Genomic DNA, 21,850 nt, shown 5'->3' on the forward strand with positions numbered 1-21,850 from the left:
GCCCCTCAAGGCCTGCAATTCCAGTATCAAGCCAGGATTTTCTTTGTAATTGGGATTATACGCATCCTTCCGTGTTGAAGTTGCCTCTATGATCTGGGATCTCTCAGAAGGAGACAGGTAATCTTCTGCTAGACCTATCTGTCTACATAATTCCACTTTAATTTCATTACATTTTCTTAGGTCCTGAGCTTCCCTTTCATTGTCACAGATCTTCTGAAGTTCTGAATGAACTGTTACCCCCTTTTCTTTCACATTAAGACTTTCCACTTCCTTCTGCAGGCCACTTAACTTGTTTTCTTTTGCCACAAGTTCAACACGCTCTTTTTGCAACTCTTCAACCTCCATTTCTTTGGCTTGGATCCTTTCCACCTCCTTCTGCATCTCACTCAACTTGTTTACTTTCGTCAGAAGTTCAAAATGTTCTTTTTGTAACTCTTCAACTTCCTTTTCTTTGGTATAGAGCCTTTCCACTTCTTTCTGAAGACTATCGCAGATGTTTCTCAGTGCCTCCAGGTTATCCTCTGAAGCCTCCATTTGTGCTCCTTTCACTGCCTCCTTGCCAGTGTCACGCTGAAGCTGAAAGCATATTTTACACAAATGAATACGGTGAAACTTCAATTTTACAATTCTATATTTTGCGTTTTTTGCGAGTTATATATATTTTTTTTGCACGGTTCTGGCCAAATGCTTATTATATAAATAAAGTTCAATGGCTTTTACTTTTTCTCAACTTCATCCACCCCCCTAAATTTGCACTGCATTGTGGTCCAGTCTAAATATGCATCCAATTCAATGATGCGCAGTGGTTAGTAATTCGTGCACACCTGTGATTTCATTATGGTCTATCATTCATAAGGGGAATCTTTAGGTGCTGGAGTCCAAGCAGCTCATGCCCTAGGGCAACTTTGATCCCTTTGCATCTGAGTATACTCGTAACTGTAACTCAATGATAAGCATTTGGAGAGATGACGTTGCAACACAGTGAATGTGTTTTCATAAGTAAATCATTCAACAGAAATGCACCGAAGTTAAATTCTTCAATCTTCCAGTTTCCGTATGACTTTACTTTGTAGGGACCGAATTTTGTGAATTTCACAGCAAGAGGGTGACATATGGAAAATAAAGAAACAGGGAAATATTAAAAATTAATATTTTAGCCCAACTTTATGGGCACATTTCACACATGTTGAACTGCCATCGTGGTTTAGACTTTCAGTGTACATGTAAATATTGTTTGTGAAGAACCATTAGTAAATTGAAAGAATTTACGCCCAATGTGGGCCTTTCTCCAAGCATTGAAAATCACTGAAATTTTAGTCCCTGGAAAGAACAGAATCTGCCCTTGCTTGTGTAGTTCAAGCAAGCACATAAGAATGCTGTGATCTGTATAATGATGATGAGACTGGTATATATTTCATTCTACAACCTAGTAAAACCTTCACTTTTGGAGGAAATTTTTGCCATGGTAGTATCAAATCTAAACAGCTGTACTCCTCGCATGCAATGTAATGGTAGTGATGAAATGCAACCACTTGTAACTGGAAAATACAAAAGTCCATGGTAGTCACATACATACATACATACATATGTGGGGGGACCCAAAAATAACCGGAAACGCCCTGTTGCGAGCGCATGCTTTGTAGTTACGAGTTGTGCTGCTAGGTGGTGTTAGCTGGGGGTCTCCCGCGACTGTTAGTGAGCTGGCGTCAGTCTGAGTTAAGTGGTTTGTCTGTGGTGCTCTGTTGTGTGCGTTCCTGTTTCAACCCTTTGGCGATTAGTGAGATGGCCGACCAGAAGGAACAAAGAGTGTGCGTGAAATTTTGCTTTCTGTTAGGGAAAACTGCAGCCGAGACTGTTGGGATGCTTCGGCAAGCCTTTAATGATGATGCTTTGGGGAAATCACAGGTCTACGAGTGGTTTTCCCGTTTCAAATCTGGCAACATGTCAACAGAAGACATGCCACGCCCCGGGCGTCCTTCGACAGGAAGAAATGACGAAAACATTGCCAAAATCAAACGTGCAATTGATGAAGATCGTCGAAAGACCATTGACCAACTTTCTGAGGAAATGAACATCTCATGGAGCACGGTCCAGCGAATTTTAACCGAAGGTTTGCACATGAGACGGGTGTCTGCAAAATTTGTTCCTCGCTTGCTCGGAGATGACCAAAGAGAAAACCGCGTGAATGTTTGCCGCGACTTGAAGAGTGAAGTGCAGTTTTCCCTAACAGAAAGCAAAATTTCACGCACACTCTTTGTTCCTTCTGGTCGGCCATCTCACTAATCGCCAAAGGGTTGAAACAGGAACGCACACAACAGAGCACCACAGACAAACCACTTAACTCAGACTGATGCCAGCTCACTAACAGTCGCGGGAGACCCCCAGTTAACACCACCTAGCTGCACAACTCATAACTACATAGCATGCGCGCGCAACAGGTCGTTTCCGGTTATTTTTGGGTCCCCCTTCGTACATACATACATACATACATACATACATACATACATACATACATAGATCATAGTTTCATTGATGCATTGTCTGATCCGGACCGGATATAGCACTTGTCATAAAAAGACTTGATTGCAAAGAAATAATTGAATCAACAACAATTACAAACAAATTAAGAATGACAAAAGACACTTATATACCATTAGAACTACCAAATATAGTAGGTGAAATTATTAATCACACCTTAGGCACATCATCAACAATCACAAACAACAATTCATTCAGTTTAAGGTCTTTCATTCTGGTCCGTCACACTAACAAATTAACAATCAAGTTCCTTCCGTCAAATGTGACACTTTTTTAAGTGCATCACAACACACAGACAAGCAACATCAACTACCTACAGACAACACACGTCAGCAACACCCCGAAGCAAAAAGATTGGGCCAAGCGGGAAAGAATTCTAGGAATTTTAAGAATTCTTACTTCAAATAATGAAACATAATTTTACAGAAGTAACGACGAACAAATAAGAAAGCTACTGTGGTGTGTGAAAAACTTTTAGTGAACCGATACTCTGGGTAATTTTAACTATTTGTAATTATTTTAATTAACTGGAACGTGGTTATCTTTGACAAAGTGAAGTTTTGTGTGTTGGTGATTTCTTTTTCTACTATAAATGCCTCTGATGATGGCTCCGTGGTGAGCCGAAACATGTAAGGCAGGTGGTGACGAGGTGGAAAACTTAAAAAAGTGTCACATTTGACGGAAGGAACTTGATTGTTAACAATTCATTCATTTATCCAGCAAAATTTTTGCTTGAAATGTGTTTGTGTATTGAATAAAAAGCATTTGAAATAAGCAAGTTTTTCAATGTATGCCTAAAACTATTCACATTGTCTTTCAAAATTGTATATTTTGGGGCAGATAAATTATGAATACAACACACCCCTTTGAATCAAAGGTAGTATTACTGAGGAAACATGTAACTTTTCAAACTGTCTTGTGCATATATGATACATAGCATTATTTGTTTGATAAATATTATGATTTCTAACAATGAACATCTTCATAGCATATATATATTGTAACGTATATTGTAACAATATATATATATATATATAAATATAAACAAAGAACTGTTAAAATACCCATTCTCTTAAACACTCTTCACAAGCTCTTCTAGGACTCAGTCTTAAGATAACCTGGCCTAATTGCCCAGTTTAGTAATGTCAAGAGACTGCCTACAAAATATGAAGCTAATACAAATTCTTGGATGACAACCAAAATATTTCAACATTACCTCACATATCTAGCCAGAAACTAGATAATGTGGGACCCTCAACGTCTCACAACCATATGGGCCTTCACAGCCTGTTACAAGGATAGCTTTACTTACTTTACTTTTATATCTAACCAGAAAATTAGTGCTAAAATAGACAAAATCTTGCTTTTCATTGTTTAGTGTGCTGCCCACCTGAAGACATATTTCTCAGCATTATTAAAGTTGTATTTCCCCAGTTAACTGTACCAGCCAGCTACAGGCTTTAGATTTGTGAAGAATCAACCATTCATTCAAGTGCCATTACAGAAAGCAATTGATTTGGAGGACTGCAGCCATGAGAGATGGACTGCTCCAAGATGCTAAACAGATGAGGCTGGATGTATTGTCTTCAGTACACTACATGTCAGAAGCCTGGAGATTGATAACACTCCCTACACTCAAGAATTACTTCATGAATTGTGGTTCTTTAATTTATTATGTCAGCAGTAATGATGACAGTGCAGTGAAACTCAGTGAAGATGAAGAAAATTACTGGCACAGTTTAAAACCACTTGGGGTGCAGTTTGAAGATTACACAATATGTGATAATGTTCTTGAAGTTTGTGAAATTCAGAATGCTGACCAGATGTCAGATCAACATTTCGCTAGGCCAGAAGAACATAAGCATAAATATCTGACATTCATAATACCAAAGTTTGAACTGTAAATTGAAACTACATTGAGATATGTCAAGTCCACTAAAAGAGAATCAAACTTTCTAGATTTAAATTTTTTTGATTACTACATTTTAAATTAGCTTAAACCATTAATGTACAGAATCAGAAAGTACTGTTTCTGTACAAGTTACTTCAAGAAAGTTATAAATACCTCCAAGTGACAGTGACGATGACTTTACTCACTCAGTGGAGCTGAGGGGGGCACATGGTAGCATAGTTGGTTGAGGCACTATGTTACAAACCGGAAGATCACGGGTTCAAGTCCCGATGTGGTGGATTTTTTTCAATTTACCTAATCCTTCCAGCCATGCTGTGGCCCTGGGGTTGACTCAGCCTCTAACAGAAATGAGTACCAGGTATCTTCCAGGGGGATAAAGGGTGGCTGGTGCATAACACTGACAACCTAATAGCTATCTGTGAGCTGATTGTCTAGATAATGTGAGACCCTCAACGTCACAAATCTCTGGGCCTCTATGGCCTGTTACAGGGATAGCTTTACCTTTACCAGTGGAGCTGAAACCTTCTTGAGAAGCAGCCAGTGTCTCAGCCACTCAAGAATTTTCCAACTTTTATGGACCCCCAAGGTTCATTACCATGCTCAGAAGAACCCTCCACTGGCCCCTATCCAGAGCCAGATGAGTTTAATCCATATTGCCCTATCCTGTTTCTCTAAGATCCAGCTTAATATCATTGACCCACCTAAATCTAAGTATTTCTAGTGGTGTCTTTCCTTCTGGCTTTCCCATCAAAATTCTATGTGCATTCGTCCTCTCCTCCACCCCCTCCCCCAAGCATGCTGCATGCCCTGCCCATCCCATTCTCCTTGAATTAATCAATATAGAAATGTGATTAAATTATAAATGAAATGCCTATTTTTAACATTAGAAATTAAAACTACTTCCTTGTTTAAAGAGTGAGCCAAACTAAACAATCCTTCTGTACACATACTTGGGTGTGTTTTGTAACACTTACATGAGTTTTGTTCAAACCTGTATAGCAAGCAGTTGGTTCAAAATTTTTTTGTCACTTTTTGCATCACGTGTGGTAGAACTGGTCAAAATATATGAACTTGAAAGTTTCATAAAAGCTTCCAACAGTTCGTGTGCTGTTGCGGGTTGTCAGAGTCAAAGTTACTTTACAACTGGCAGTTTGCTGCCAATCAGTTGCAACAAGCCCCTTGAGACTTACGACCAGAAATTTTATTTTCCAACTGAACACATGAAGTTATAATTCTTATGAACAACCTCTACTGACGGGAGGATGTGTCTATCAATTGGCCTTTCGTCAAGTGTACTCATCACACTCATAGCATGTTATCGAAACTTCATCTTTTTTCACTATACTCGTATACAACTATATACAATCTCTCATATGGTTTAAGATGAGTCTCTGAAAGCAGAGTCGCCTATATGTAAGTCTTGTAGATCTGTGCTGAGCTCATAGCGCTGCCTCTAAGTGTCATTTGTATCAAATGCTATGACTTTGAGCGGAATATGTACTCTGGCAGTCACTTCGTTGCATTAAGTCAAGTACCATCATCGTAATGACCATTATTTTCTCCTCCTTTGATATAGCTTCACTGAGCTCTCTCATGATGTGTCGTACTACAATGGCTACTTTTAAATAATCATTGTCAGACGAACTGGGAGCCTGTACTAAGAGACCTTACGGGGTCCAGAGAGAGTTACTTTATGCCTGGCTGTTTACGACCAATCAGTTCGTCTTGGCAACAAGCCCCTTGAGACTCACGACCAGTAATTTTATTTTCCAATTGAACACTTTCTGTTGTAGTCGTTATGTAACATCCTCTCTTATGAGAGGATGGGTCTGTCATTTACAATTGTCAGCGCAGTCATTCTCAGGTCTGGGTCCCGCGTGAATCATGCCCACATTTTACTGTCTCAGATTCGAGACTCCCCCAACCTGGAGGGCCATGTCCCTGTATTTATATCCCCCAGGAACAGGGTGGCCCGGTTATACCCCCAACCTCTCATGCCTTGACGTATAAATTCGAGGCTGGCCGAATACAAAACACCGCCCCCAACATTGCTTCCGCTCTTGTTTCAGGATCTGTTGCCGCGGAAACAATAGATGGCTCTGCGGCACTTCTCCGATACCGCTGTTTTGGCATTTAGGCTTTATGTCAAAGCGCAGTTTAAGAATATTTTTAATATACATCTTAGTCTTTGACTTTCCGCAACATTATACACTCGCCCCTAAGAAAATTAATGTCAAAAGTCATGTTTATACTATATTTTGTGCCAGTACATGACCTGTATATTAGTATTATATCTAACAGAGAGACTATTTCAAGGAAAATTCAAAGACGAAATCACAGCGTTAAGGAAAACTGAAGCAGGCGTACCACAAGGAAGTGTCTTAGGAACCGTCCTATACCTTATCTCCACAAGCGACCTCCGACGTCAGACAACACAACAACTGCTACCTTCGCCGATGTTGCAACAATCTTAGACACATGTGAAGATCCAGCGATACCCTCAATGAAACTCCAAGCCACCATCAGTAAGATCGATGGTTGAGCGAAGAAATGGAGAATTAAAATAAAGTGAATCCACGCACGTTACGTTCACCATACCACAGCTCTCGGACAGTGCAAATGGGCACATGTTGATCTACCTCAGAAAAATGAAGTGAAATACCTAGGCATGCATCGTGATAGAAGACTGACATGGGCGAAGCACGTCAAAACCAAAAGAAAACAGCTCAGCCGAAAAGCGAAATAAATGAACAGGCTACTCAGAAGAAGATCAACACTATCAACAGAAAGCAAACTCCTCCTATACAAAGCAGCACTTAAACCCATGTGGATATATGGAATTCAGCTATGGGGGACGGACTCCAATCCAAACATTGAAATCGTACAGCACTTTCAATCTATTCTGAATGCATCTGGGTACATAAACAGCCACAGGATTCATGAAGATCTACAAATGAACACAGTGCTCAGTGAAACAGAAAAGTGGAATACTAAATACTTAAGAAAATTAGGAAACCACCCTCATGCACTGGCAGTGAACCTACTTGACAGTAGCAAAACTACACGTAGACTGAAGAGGTACACCATCCTAACTCCACCAGACAGACCTGAGTAAAGACCCAATATAAGAATTAAAATGGTACCTAAGAGAACAAAAGAAAATTATGAGTTACATCACTGGGCATAACTTATTCACGAGCCGGTACTTATTGAACATATATATTTATTGCAGATTCTGCAGATTACATATAATAAATGTGCGGAAAAGATAATATTTATTATGCAGCTTGATGCAGTTACCGCTTCATAAAACGAATATATAAAACACATTTTTGTAATCAACTTAACCTTCCACAGTCTGACGACTGACCAATTCCCAGCGTTGTTTACTGATTGTGTAAAAATATTTCTTCCCAGCGACTGCCCCATTCACAGCATGAGAAGGAACGTAATACATACTTTGCATCGTAATGGGAAGTTAAGACATAGAATATCTAACAAAGTACAGTAATTTCAATTGACTATAAGAACGTGACTAGTATTACAGCAGAAAATAATTCAAATAACTGCAGAAGCGGTATCAGTAACAGATATACCAGAAAGTAAAAACAAATAACTATAGAAACATTATGATAACAGATATTATCCAGAAAGTAGTCAAAGTCACATTGCGACTGACGGTCAGTCAGTCTTTCTTGGTGTCGAGCCCCAGCTGGGGCTTATGACCAGAGGTTACTTTTTAAATGAAAGTTATTGTCCTGTCCACGCAGGGCGCCCTCTCTGACGAGAGGTCAGGTCTGTCATTTGTCAGTCACAGTGGATAGTATCGGTCCATCCAGAGAGTAAATTCATGTAATTGTAGAAACGTTACTAATAACGTATAAAAAAATGAAGTAAAGGTATCCCTGTAACGGGCCGTGGAGGCCCATAGAGTCGTGAGATGTTGAGGTTCCCACATTTTCTAGACAATTGGCTCATAGACGGTGGTAAGGTTGTCAGACCTTCGCGCCGGCCGCCCTTTAACCCCAAGAACATTCCAAGAATATCCCTGCTACTCATTTCTGTTAGAGGCTGAGTCGACCCCAGGGCCATAGTGCATCTGGAAGGATTAGATAAATTGAAAAAAAAATCCAATATGTACCAGAAAGTAATTTCAAATAACTATAGGAACGGTACTAAGAACAGATATTATACCAGAAAGTAAATTCATGTAACTGTGGAAACGTTATTAGTAACAGATACTGGATATGTTTGAAAGTGAATTTAAATAACTTTACAAACCTTACTATTTATATCTGAAAGTAAATTTTGCTGTTGGATCCATTGGTCTGTCGGTTGGTTGAATTTCTGCTGGCCTTTGTTAGCACAGTCATTCCTGGTTTCAGCATCCTCGAGATTCATGACCAAGATTTTTATTCTCTCCTAGACATGTACGTGTCTCAAAATGGAGCCTCCTCTCTGACAAAGGGAGGATGGGTCGGTCTATTTACATAGGTGCTCTTACGACGTCAGGTCGCTTTGGATTCTGTCAAAGTCAAAGTTATTACAACAAACGGTCAGTCGGCCAGCCTGTCTTGGTGTCCAGAACCCATCTGGGCCCCAAGTCCAGATTTGTATTACTGTCATCACATATTCCGGGGCTTCTTTATATGGGGTGCCCTCTCTGACGAGAGGACGAGTGTGTCTTATACAACTGCTGCTGGTCATTCTAAGGTCAGATTCTCTCAGGACTCGTCACCATACTTTACTCTCTCAGATTTGAGACTCCTCGAACCTGGAGGACCATCTTGGTCATGAATCTCGAGGCTACTGAAACCAGGAATGACTGTGCTAACAAAGGCCAGCAGAAATTCAACCAACCGACAGATCAATGGATCGAACAGCAAAATTTACTTTCTGATATAACTAGTAAGGTTTGTAAAGTTATTTAGGTTCACTTTCAGACATATCCAGTATCTGTTACTAATAACGTTTCCATAGTTAGATGAATTTACTTTCTGGATAATCTGGCTTTCGTACCGTTATATAGTTATTTGAATTAGTTTCTGGTATATGTTGTTAGTAACGTTTCTACAATTACTTGAATTTAATTTCTGGATAATATCTGTTATCATAATGTTTCTATAATTATTTGTGTTTACTTTCTGGTATATCTGTTACTGATACCGTTTCTTCAGTTATATACTAGTAACGTTCCTATAGTACTGTACTTTCTTAGATATTCTATGTCTTAACTTCCCATTACGGTGCAAATGTATTACGTTCTTTCTCATGCTGTGAATGGGGCAGTCGCTGGGAAGAAATATTTTTACACAATCAGTAAACGACGCTGGGAATTGGTCAGTCGTCAGACTGTGGACGGTTAAGTTGATTATAAAAACGTGTTCTTTATATTCGTTTCATGAAGCGGTAACTGCGTCAAGCTGCATCATAAATATTGTAACGTGTTATATATCGTCCATTGCTGAGCAACGAAACAATGGAAATTATTGAGACTGTACCGTAGCAATATCCGTAGCAACGAGTGTTTATTGCGTAACAACGCTCGGTAAACACCCCTCCACGATAGGCTGTGACGTCACGCAACAGGGGAGTCCGTGCAGCGACTCTTGCTAGGCAATCGGTAAACACCTTTTCTGTGTGGTCAGTGCGGAAGCTACATAACGAGAGTACTCGTCAAACCCCCCTGGGGAGGCGGGGTCGAATACCTCCACCGTGACCCTGCGAGTCGTAGGAGGCGACGAAAAGGGAAGTCTCAAATCTGAGACAGTAAAATATGGTCGGGAGTCCCAACAGACTAGGACCTAAGAAAGAGTGCGCTGTCGACGGCCAGTAACATATGCAAAAACAAAACCGTAACTGCCAAACAGTAATAAATATCTGGTCATGAGCCCCAGATTGGGCTCGACACCAAGACTGACTGACTGAATGACTGTCAGTCGCAATGTGGCTTTGACTTTGACTTGTTGAGGCGGTTACGAGTTACAAGTTACGAGTATTGAGCAGTTGAGAGCGGCGGAAGCAGACGCCATGGACCTATGAATGCCAGGCGTGATTTAGAAGACTTCATATGTGCGACGGTCCGTGCAACAGTGGATTAGAAGATCTGGTGTATGTAGATCAACGGTAGCGCTGTGTATCTGAGGGTAATTGAGAGAGTGCGTGTAACCAAGCTGTCAATAAATCCAATCATCCGAACTAGAACCCGTCATTTCGTCACGCGTACCCCTACACGTGACGATATTATTTTTTTGTAAATTTATTATACGTAATGTGCAGAATCTGCAATAAATGTTCAATAAGTATTGGCTCGTAAATAAGTTATGCCCAGTGACGTAACTCATACTTTTCTTTTTGTTCACTTGGTTATCGTTTTAATTCTTGTATTGGTGTCTCAGATCTGTCTGGTAGAGTTAGGACGGCGTATCTTTTCAATCTGTGTGTAGTTTCGCTATTGTCTAGTAGGTTCACTGCTAGTGCATTGGTGTGGTTTTCTAATTTTCTTAGGTATTTGGTATTATACTTTTTTATTTCACTAAGCACCACGTTCATTTGTAGATCATCATGGGTCCTGTGGTTGTTTATGTATCCAGATGCGTTCAGAGTGGATTGGACAGTTCTACAATCTGAAAAGTTTTCGGTGTCTTTATGTAAGTAATTTATAAAAATACACGTTTATAATATTTATCATGCCTTTTGACATGGCTACCGCTTCATGAAACGAATATATAAAAAACTTTTGAAATAATCAGCTTGACCTTCCACAGCCTAACGACTGACCATCCCCTGGTGTCAATAAGCAGCTTGACCTTCCACAGCCTAACGACTGACCATCCACTGGTGTCAATAATCGGCTTGACCTTCCACAGCCTAACGACTGACCATCTCCTGGTGTCGGTTAATGATTGCATAAAAATATTTCTTCGTGTCAACGACTGCTCTGTTCACAGCGTCGTTCAGTTATTATATAAAAGCCAGTTTGTTTTTCCCCTTGATGTGCAATCGTCCTCGTCCCGCCCGACTTACCGCGTCACAAACTGAATGTATAGAAAGAATTGAAAGCAGTCTTCTTTACTCTCAGCGGACTATCATTCGGCACACTTGGGCTTTAGTAAATTTATGCATAAAACCTTTTATAATATTAATCTTGAAGACTTTCTACAATCAGACCAAGTCACCGTGAAATTAAATAAATTATATATAATATATTTATATTATTTAATATACTATTAGGCAATCTATAATTCGATTCACTCACCGCTTGAGGTGTCACGGTGTATTGATATCAGTCACAAAGCTCGGATTGGTAGCTGAATCTTCTGGATACCGCTTACTCTGAAGTACTGTCCGAACTACTGTGTCTTGACGTCAACGCTGTGTGGTAACGGCATTCAATAATGTGGATCCCTTTGCATGTTCTGTGTTCGAAGTCTGCTGTCTCGTCTGTTAGACGTCTCGTTGCGGGTTGATTCGTTCATCGCGCCGTTGTCTAGCAGTGACCATATATAAGATATCATGTCTTCTTCTGCTGAGTCCGTTGCCGCGGTAGTGTTCACCACGCCGCTGCCTAGCAAAGACCGTTTCAAATCGTTCCACTATTCCGCCTTTCAGGCGTCATATCACAACACACATACATACATACATACACAACTAAGCCTTTGTGGAAACCGAGAGTCCAGTCTGGCTAAACTCTCCGTGGCCTATAGTCCGTAAGCGAAATATACCGACCGAGCGACCGCCGCTTGTCGGCGAACTTGGTGCCAACTTTTGCAGACAGAGGGTGTCACGTGGTCAGCGCAAAGAATCCTCACGGCCGTTAATCTCAGGTTTCTAGACGGAGCTGCTATTTCCTTGAAATAACTCCTCAGTTATCCTCACGAGGCTGAGTGGGCCCAGTTCCAGACCCACCACTACTCAGAAAAAAATCTTGCAGCGCCGGGATTCGAACCTGGACCTCTGGATCTGTAGTCAGGAACTCTGACCACTAGACGTTATATTAACAAGAAGCAAGAAATACTTCAGCAGAAATTGCATGCTTTGAAACTTGTCATACATGATAAACCACAGCTGTCAGAACCTCAAATCCTGCATAAGAATTATGGATTTGCAATAGTGTGCAGTAGCGTAATGTTACATTAAGATACGTCCTGCAGATCTCGTGTTAAGCATGTGGACATACAGAACAACCGGGCCTATATTTTGTATTTAATTAATAGCATATTTACAACCTACTCTCGATAATATGGAGTAATATTAAATTTCTTCTAAGTAGGCGTCTTGAGTAGAGAAGGCATCCACTGATGCTCTGACAGGCCCTGTAGAGGAATGGTGATGGTTTTAATCTTCGTCATCTGCGGGTTGTGGTAGGTCAGACAGCCACTGGCTCCTTCCTCATCTGCGGGTTGTGGTAGGTCAGACGGCCACTGGCTCCTTCCTCATCTGCGGGTTATTGTGTCCGACTATGCTTTGATGGTAGAGTGTTGACAATCTATGTATTTCTTCTATGACAAATTGGATTTGCAAATCATTGTGCATAGTAAATTAGGAGACATACCTAGGTGCTTTAGTTACTGAGTTCAAGAATTTGGATTGAAGTCTTTGAATTATTTTCGTGTTTGATGGTTTTGTATAGCCCCATAGCTGGATACCATATGTCCATATAGGTTTTATTATACACTTGTATAGTAGAAGTTTGTCTTCTAGGGATAGAGTGGATTTACAGCCCAAAAGCCAGGACATTTCTCGTAGTTTTAAGTTTAATGTCTGACGCTTTGTCTTGACGTGTTTCTGCCATGTCAGCTTTCGTCGAGGTATAATCCCAAGCATTTTACTTCGGTTTGAACTGATATTTGCTTATTATTGATGATAACCTGAAATGCGTTGCGTGGCGAATGTAACTTGCACTTATTTTGTCTGGTTGATTTTGATTTCCCATTTGTTGTACCATTGCTGGAGGAGGTTAAGTGATGCTGAAGATGTTGTGATGCTACTACTGGATCATTATTTGCTGCTAGCAATACGCGAAGGTTGCGATTGTAGTGTTGTTTGTTATGGGAAAGTCTGCAGTACAGATTAAGTATAGCAGAGGCCCCATCATGCTTCCTTACGGTATACCTGATTTCACCTGGTAGCAATCTCAATATTGGCTGGTTTTCCAGGATTACGTATCATTATGATCTGGTCGAATTTCCACATAATATACTGTGACATGTTACAGTACATCCACCCCAGCGCAACGGCTAGAACGGGAACACATACTTCCGAGACAACGAATAAGTGGCAATCTTTGAATTCCCACAGCGACAAATCGAATACCAACATACCGTTGCGTAGAGACTGCCGAAGAAACAAACGAGTTTCCTTGGAGATGGACAACAGAGGGTTCGTCGCGTCGCAGCGGGAAAACCGAACTGTTGAAGACGGAGTTCGCTAAGCAGTCCGAACAACGAATATACGTATAAGGGGACTGAACATACCCCCGTATGGAGGCGGGCTCGAATACCTCCGCCGTGACCCTACGAGTCGTAGGAGGCGACGAAAGGGAAGTCTCAAATCTGAGACAGTAAAATATTGTAACGTGTTATTTCCGCGACAACGAATACGTGGAAATTGTTGAGTTCCCACAGTGACAAATGAATAACAATAGGCCGTTGCGCAGGAAACCCCAAGCAACGAATTTCCGTTGAGTAACAACGGATGAGACGAAACACTTTACCGGTGTATTCTATAAAGAGCGTTCCCAAAGCAACGGATTGCTGAACACGTGAAATCGAACCTTGACGAGGGGTGTCCGATATTGAGTCCGCGTGCGGCCTAGAAAAATGGTCCGTCCTCGAACGGAAGTTGAGCATTGGGCCAGATGGCAGTCTAGTATTCTCCGAGATATAGTAGAAGAAGTAATTGTGACACTGCAAGCGATAATAAGTGTAAAGTGTGTGATTGTAGAAGCGAAGCACAATAAATATTCGCTACACTCTTGACGGCGTGAAGTTATTTGTCACGTGACTTACCCAACACGTGACAATATGGTCCGAGTCCCAAGGGACTCGGACCGGAGAAAGACCGCGCTGGCAAGGGCTAGCAGCATATGCAAAAGACAGACCCGTCCTCTCGTCAGAGAAGGCCCCCCATAAAAACAAGACCGTAACTGTCAAACAGTAATAATTAATATCTGGTCATGTGCCCCAGATGGGGCTCGACACCAACATTTACTGACTGACTGACCGTCAGTCGCAATGTAACTTTGACTTGACTTTGACAGATATTCCATCCCCGTGTGCAATTGTGATACTGGCGACGCTATAAGTGGATAATAATTGTACTCGTGACTGTAAGTGTGGATAATAAACGTGTTCACCAAACCCGAGACCCACGTGAAGTTATTTGTCGCGCTGCATAGGCAACAAGCGACAATACATTTATTTTTCATACATGGTGCAGAGCTCATACTGCCACGACTTATTGACTCGGAACTGAAAGCTACTGCCGCTAGTCTACACACTTTAAAATTCACTAGAGCACATGCTAAGCCTTCTCAGTCTGCTTTCACTAGTCGTCTTAATTATTGATTCAAAATTAAATTCTTATTACAGACTATTTCATCTTCAAAAATGGAAAATATGCAAAATAGTGGAACAAACAGGGAACTGCTGAGATACGCAATACATGTAACCGCTGTAACTAAACAACACATACATTTTTTATGTTTGTACACTTCGCTGTTCCGCGTTTCGCTTTGCTTACAATCTAGACCTATTTCTATTTCTGAACTGTGTTCAATATCACTAGTCGAGGAGGATGAGGTTGGCAGGGCATGCAGCACGAATGGGGGAGGAGAGGAATGCATATAGGATATTGGTGGGAAAGCCAGAAGGAAAGAGACTCTGCAGTACAATAGATCTGGTTGTAAAAGTATTTATTGCTAGTAGCGAAAAAAGCATTGGGGGGGGGGCGAGCACTCAAACTAGTTGTTAAGGTAGCATACCTTCTTACCGATTGTGATCTCGGCCCTGGAGGCCATTTTAAATTTAGTTCATATAATCTGCGTAGAGATGGCAGCAGCATTGAACCGAGGTGTCATGGCGGCCATGTTGCAAACCAATAACATGGTAGTTTCACGGGGTTCACGGGGCTGATCTAGACCGATCTAGACAAAGGGGGCGGCCCTACGTAAACAAGAGCAATAGGAATTGTAATGCATGATTTTAAGGGCGAATCGATTGATGAACGTGGTTTTGTAACAGAACAGTAGCTTGTATTATTTTAAGTACCGTTCAAATTTGTGACTACGTGATTAGACATGTCTATCGAAATCGAATCAGCAGAGTACGTAATTTTTCATTTTTTTAGTTGTAGGTTATATTATATAATGTTATTAAAGGCCACATATTTAGAACGCTAATTTTTCTTGCAGTGTTATACGTCTGATTCAGCAGTACTTGAAAGAGTCGAATTTAATTCGTACATTACAGACATTACAGGTAACTAACAGTATTCGCTTGGTAGATTTTGAAGTAAACCATTCAAAATGATACGATGCAACAGGTTACTGTGTTATAAAGATGTGTAATATATATATATGGAAATATAGAGGCAATGAAATTTACTAAAGTAGCCCCAAAACTACATCCACTTCAGCTGGGGAATTTTTAAGGGTAACAAGATGTTTTATGTTCATTTGATGTTTTTTATATACATCTTAGGAAGAGACTGGAGTTTCCTTGAACACCGTTGATAGTGTGGAAGGTTTTGTATCAGACATCAACAATGGACACTGGGATACAGTCCTTAAGGCAATACAGTCACTCAAACTTCCAGACAAGAAGCTGATTGATCTTTATGAACAGGTACGAAAGAGAGCTAAGTTCATGTTACTCTGGCAACACATTTTATATGTGTTCTTTGTATAATTATCTACAGTGAAAGAAAGAAAGTTTGTTTCAGACAATTTAATAGTTTGGAAAGCAGACTAGCCAAATCCCAGTTATGCTAACATTGGTGTTTCTTTGCAGGAGAAAGGGAGGGGTGTTTTAGAATTAGAATTCTCATGACCAGTAATGATTTATGGTACTTCTCCATTGTTTATCCAGTCATCAGCCATTGCTAATCAGGACCTTCTGATATCCATTAGGGGTCACTGAGTGTTACATTACATTTCATTACATTGCATTCCATGGATCCGAAGTTAGTCAAAATGACTCTAGGATGTGGAATATGTCATATAAATACAAAACATATGTACAGTCCCAATGGAGTTCTCACACAAGAGAAACCAAGAATACACAGTGACTACACACAAGGCTATTTAAAGATGCATAAGTTATTATCTAGACAGTAGGTATTCATCAACAGGGTAGAATGAACGTGTATTTAAGTATCGTTTCAGTGCTATTTTAAATTGTGCCTTTTCATTCATAAGACCTTTGAGATCAGATGGCAGGTTATTAAAAATGTTGATCCCAGCATAATATGTGCTTTTCTGAAAGCATGAGAGATTAGCAATTGGTTTATGAAGACAGTGTTTGTGTCTTGTGTTAACACTGTGTACATCCGCATTTGTCTGAAAATGTTCTTCGTTATTTGTAATGAAGTTTATTAATTAATCTATATATATATATATATATATATTCAAAAGTTAAGATTTAAATTAAAGTTAAATTTAACTTAATACCGATTAAAACTACTGCTGCATCATACAATGTGTCACTTTAACTCTTCATCATATCAGTTGCTGCAGAATGTAATATATTTATTTAAATAATGCCCTCACCTCCCCACTCTGAGGCATATTGTACAGAAATATAAACACTGCCATGTTAAAGTAAAGTTCTTGGTTATTTCTGATGTCCTCCAAATTAAATACCATCTACTGTTATTCTACTTCACAAAGTGAAGGTTTTTTTTTATTGCTAGTGGGGTGGGACTGAGTCCCTTGTACTGCGGCCACTTTTGGCCTATTGTACCAGCCCCAGATGATAGGCGACGGTGATTGTGGAGCAATTGGTGGAATGAAGATTGGCAGGGGAAACCGACGTACTCGGAGAAAACCTGCCCCAGTGCCACTTTATCCACCACAAATCCCACTTGACCAGACCCGGGATCGAACCCGAGCCACCGCGGTGGGAAGCCAGCAACTAACAGCTTGAGCTATGGTACTCACACAAGGTGAGGTTGAAAGATACTCTTGCTTATGTGACACAAGTATGAGATAGGATTTGTTTATTTTTTACTTTTATTTTATTTAAAATTGGTAGATTATTTTCTATTCATAAATAAAATCTGCATTGAAGTAACAATCCCTTGATTTCTGCGAAAATGAAAGTATTGTCACGTATAAGGGTGTGCATGACTTAGACAGTTTTTGGATTGGATGATTTGGATTTATTGACACCTTATACACGGCACTCTTAACTACAGACAGTTATAGCACTATCACTATTTCTACACACAGTCCACCATTTCACCCACACACACTAGCATTCTCTGACTTTCTTAGTCATATCCTGGGAATGGATTTTAGCAGTATCTTTACCATTTTCACTGTAACTGCATCACACATGAAGCCTTCTTTTTACAGCCTAATTTATTTCTTGCTATCATCTTTGACTGCTATCTTAATTCCCAATTCCAGCTAACTGTTCCCTAAGAATTCCCGATGCCGATTAACTTCTCAAAGTCAGAGTCATATTGCAACTGATGGTCGGTCAGTGAGTCTGTCTTGGTGTTGAGTCCCATCTGGGGCTCATATTAGTTATTAGAGTTTCTGTTTGACAGTTACTGTCCTGTCCATGTGGGGCGCGCTCTCTGACGAGAAGACAGGTCATTTATTAGAGTCACAGTCAGCAGTAATAAGTCAGTTGTCAGTATGAACAATATATTTACACTTTACATGTTATTAAAGATGTATATATGATATATATAAGCCCTCTGTCAGTCCAGACTCAGTACAGCAGATCATGCCCTAACTTTAGTAGCTTCTGCTACAGCAGCAGTCTAGTCACTTGAATGACCGTATACTTGACTGCTTCCAAGTTTAAGTCTCTTATACATCCTGTGTTGTGCTTTGTCTTGTCCAGTGTTGCAAACATTTGCATTTTCATGTTTTTGTATGACTTCAGCTTGTTGCCTGCATAATTTTGTTATATGATCAGATATGTATGGAAGTTTTAAAGCCATGTGCAGATCCTGAGACTTGAGGCTCCCCAGCTTTCATTTCCCTTAGTGTTAACTCTTCTCAACTGAACTCTTCATTATAACCACTTTGCACGGACCAAACAGAAAACACAGTTTCCAGCAACCCCTATTATATGAAGAAAGCAGTCTTCTGGGATTTGGCACCATGTATATGTGGTGTTAACCGACGTTTCGGAGGAACGTATCGCCTCCATCTTCAGGGTAGAAGAAAAAATATAAGAAATCTGCAGACTGCTTTTACCGGTTCTCACGGTCTCTTCGCTTGCAGATTTCTTATATTTTTTCTTCTACCCTGAAGATGGAGGCGATACGTTCCTCCGAAACGTCGGTTAACACCACATATACATGGTGCCAAATCCCAGAAGACTGCTTTCTTCATATAATAGGGGTTGCTGGAAACTGTGTTTTCTGTTNCCCTATTATATGTTTACTGATCTGTTGCTTAGAAACAGTTCTTCTATTGTGTGCATATTTGTTGCTGTGTGAATGTGTTTACTGAACCATTCCGTAGAAACAGGTTGCATAACATCATTATCCAGCTATGGGGGACAGTCTCCAATTCCAACATTGAAATCCTCCAGCACTTAATCCAAGACTCTCCAAGCCATTCTGAACGCAGCATGGTACATAAACAACCACAGGATCCATGAAGATCTACAAATGAACACAGTGAAATAAAAAAGTCGAATACCAAATAATTAAGAAAATTAGGAAACCCCACTAATGAATCTACTAGGCAGTAGCGAAACGACATGGTCCTAACTCTACCAGACAGACCTGAGTAAAACCCCAAAACAAGAACTAAAAAGATGTCTAAGCGAACAAACGAAAAGTATGAGTTATGTCACTGGGCATAACTTATTCACGAGCCAATACTTATTGAACATATATATTGTAACTTGTTTAGTTCAAATCTTGTTGATCACGTGTGTAAGTCCAATCCCACTTCTGACACCAGTGTAACGTGTTTCGTTACTGAAGACACCGTTTGGATTCTTAATTGGTTTATTTAACAACCTACAAGTCTTGGCTACAATTAATTACAACACTGTTGCTTGTTTCCACAGTTTACAAACCCTACACACAAATCTCTTCACACTATCACGATTCAGTCGTTACAACTGAACTGGGTGACTACTACAATTCAACTCAACTTTGTGGGCTGCTGCCTTGAGAACTCACTTCGGCGACTGATACACTTAACTCACTCCGTAGGCAGTGTAGGTCTCTTATAAACCCTCAGCCGGACAATGGGAAAACAGTTATGTAATAGGCACCACTGTTGTCTGACGCCGTGTTTACAGGTGTTATTGACAATGCGCTGTCGGGAGTTGTTTACGGCTGCATAGCAACCGTGGCATCCAATGTTACAGCACCGCTGTTTACTCGCTTTGCATAGCGACCAGCGTGCTTGGACTCGGCTCACTTCGGCTCCGCACGGCACATCACCGCTGGCGTCCTCCTTAGCGCAACACATCACAATATTTATTGCAGATTCTGCAGATTACGTATAATAAATTTGCAACAAAATAATATTGTCACATGTAGGGGGTACGTGTGACAAAATGATGGGTTCTTGTTCGGATGATTTGATTTATTGACAGCCTGGTTACACACACTCTCTCAGTTACCCTCAGATACACAGCGCTACCATTGATTTACATACACCAGATCTTCTAATCCACTGTTGCATGCATCGTTGCACATTTGCACCTGCTTCCGCCGCTCTCAACTGCTCAATACTCATAACTTGTAACTCATAACCGCCTCGACAAGTCGAAGTCAAAGTCACATTGCAACTGACAGTCAGTCAGTCAGTCAGTCTTGGTGTTGAGCCCCATAATTTATTTAACTTTATAAATGCTGGCCTAAATGACTCTATGTTTCATCCCCATTATTATTCTAATAGTCTTCTTTTGTAAGAGAAAGATTTGTACAGATGCACCTACAGTGGTAGGTAAAACAAGGAGCAAGTCAGGAATGAAAACAGACATGACAATGTTGTGCTTGTAGCGTAACTGTAAAACAGTTTCACTGACACAAGCTGCACACAGTAGAAAGCACAGACTGTCTTATAGCACAAAAATGTGAATCCAATATTCTAGTTCAGCATGAATTCAAATGTGAGTATGGTGTGAAACCACCTGATGAGAAGAGCATCAGGAGATGGGATAAGCAATTCAGAGAGACGAGCAATGTGGCAAAAAGACATTCTACTAGGTGGCCAGGTCTGTCTGGTAGAGTTAGGACCATGTATCTTTTCAGTCTGTGTAGTTTCGCTACTACCTAGTAGATTCATTAGCGTGGTTTCCTAATTTTCTTAATTATTTGGTATTCCACTTTTTATTTCACTGTGTTCATTTGTAGATCTTCATGGATTTCCAAAGCTACTACATGTATGGCTATGCACTTACATAATTTGTCTGGTTCTTTTTATTTTCATCCATTGTGTTATATATCTAGTGATCTTGCTTTTGAGGTACATTTAAATTCCATCAGATGTCGATACAAATGTCTAATGTTTTACTATCACATAAGTAAAGAGAATTATATTGGAAGAAGAAAAATTCTTTTTGGTGGAGATTTTACTTTTTCTGTATCACGACAATATAATTTAATGTTTTAATGAGTGTATTTTTCCATAAAGAGTAAAGGCTATGCCAATGCTCTAGCAATATTGAACAGAAATAGGAGCCTGTACCTTTCTTTCTATCTTGCTTTCAGGCCTCTGGATGCTTTATCACAATTTTTATTGTACTTTTTTCCTGGTACCTCCCATTCACATATCCTTGTCCGATGTATTTATATAGCTCTAGTTATACTGACTTAGGTTGTCTGATGATTAGGTTAGCTCGGACCCAGTAGAGTACATGTCTCCCCCCCTCACCTGAGGAAGGGATATGTCTGATGTCCACAATGTGTTCTCTGATTTGATTTGTCTCATTCTGGTCCGTCACACTATCAATTACAAAGTAGATAACTTTCAGTCCAGTATGACATACAGGTTTTACAACACTTCAGTCTTTATTCGCCTTACATGTTTCGATTCAAAAGAATCATCTTCAGAGGCGCACCACTACAAGCAGGAAACACTGTCACATAAGATGTTTTAATATTATGCACTTAGGTTATGAATAGTGCTCACTATATCACAGTTTGCCCTATGCAGCCATGTTGACATGTAGATTTACGTATGATGTTTTGTTT

General features: G+C 40.2%; 2 protein-coding genes across 3 annotated transcripts in view; one reads left to right on the forward strand and one right to left on the reverse strand.

Moving 5' to 3' along the window:
- Positions 1-5: 5 nt before the first annotated feature.
- LOC117282115 (autophagy-related protein 23-like) lies at positions 6-11,780 on the reverse strand. Its single transcript, XM_033750477.1, has 3 exons — positions 11,709-11,780; positions 62-576; positions 6-12 (listed from the first exon to the last, which is right to left on the reverse strand). Exons 2-3 carry the CDS (start codon positions 532-534, stop codon positions 6-8), a joined length of 480 nt encoding a protein of 159 aa, XP_033606368.1. The 5' UTR covers positions 535-576; positions 11,709-11,780.
- Positions 11,781-15,552: 3,772 nt separating this feature from the next.
- LOC111861874 (WD40 repeat-containing protein SMU1) overlaps positions 15,553-21,850 on the forward strand; it is a 44,132-nt gene continuing 37,834 nt past the window's right edge. For both annotated transcript variants that reach the window (XM_023846812.2, XM_023846813.2), the window contains exons 1-3: positions 15,553-15,775; positions 15,864-15,930; positions 16,153-16,296. In XM_023846812.2, the coding sequence (XP_023702580.1) occupies positions 15,750-15,775; positions 15,864-15,930; positions 16,153-16,296 (237 nt within the window). In that variant the 5' untranslated portion in view covers positions 15,553-15,749. The remainder of the gene's footprint in view (positions 15,776-15,863; positions 15,931-16,152; positions 16,297-21,850) is intronic.

The sequence above is a fragment of the Cryptotermes secundus genome, unplaced genomic scaffold, assembly GCF_002891405.2.
Source record: "Cryptotermes secundus unplaced genomic scaffold, Csec_1.0 scaffold1258, whole genome shotgun sequence".
Taxonomy (NCBI): Eukaryota; Metazoa; Arthropoda; class Insecta; order Blattodea; family Kalotermitidae; genus Cryptotermes; species Cryptotermes secundus.

What these genes read in the sequence shown, in the direction of transcription:
- LOC117282115 (XM_033750477.1), bottom strand. Translation starts at nt 534, where the DNA reads ATGGAGGCTTCAGAGGATAACCTGGAGGCACTGAGAAACATCTGCGAT.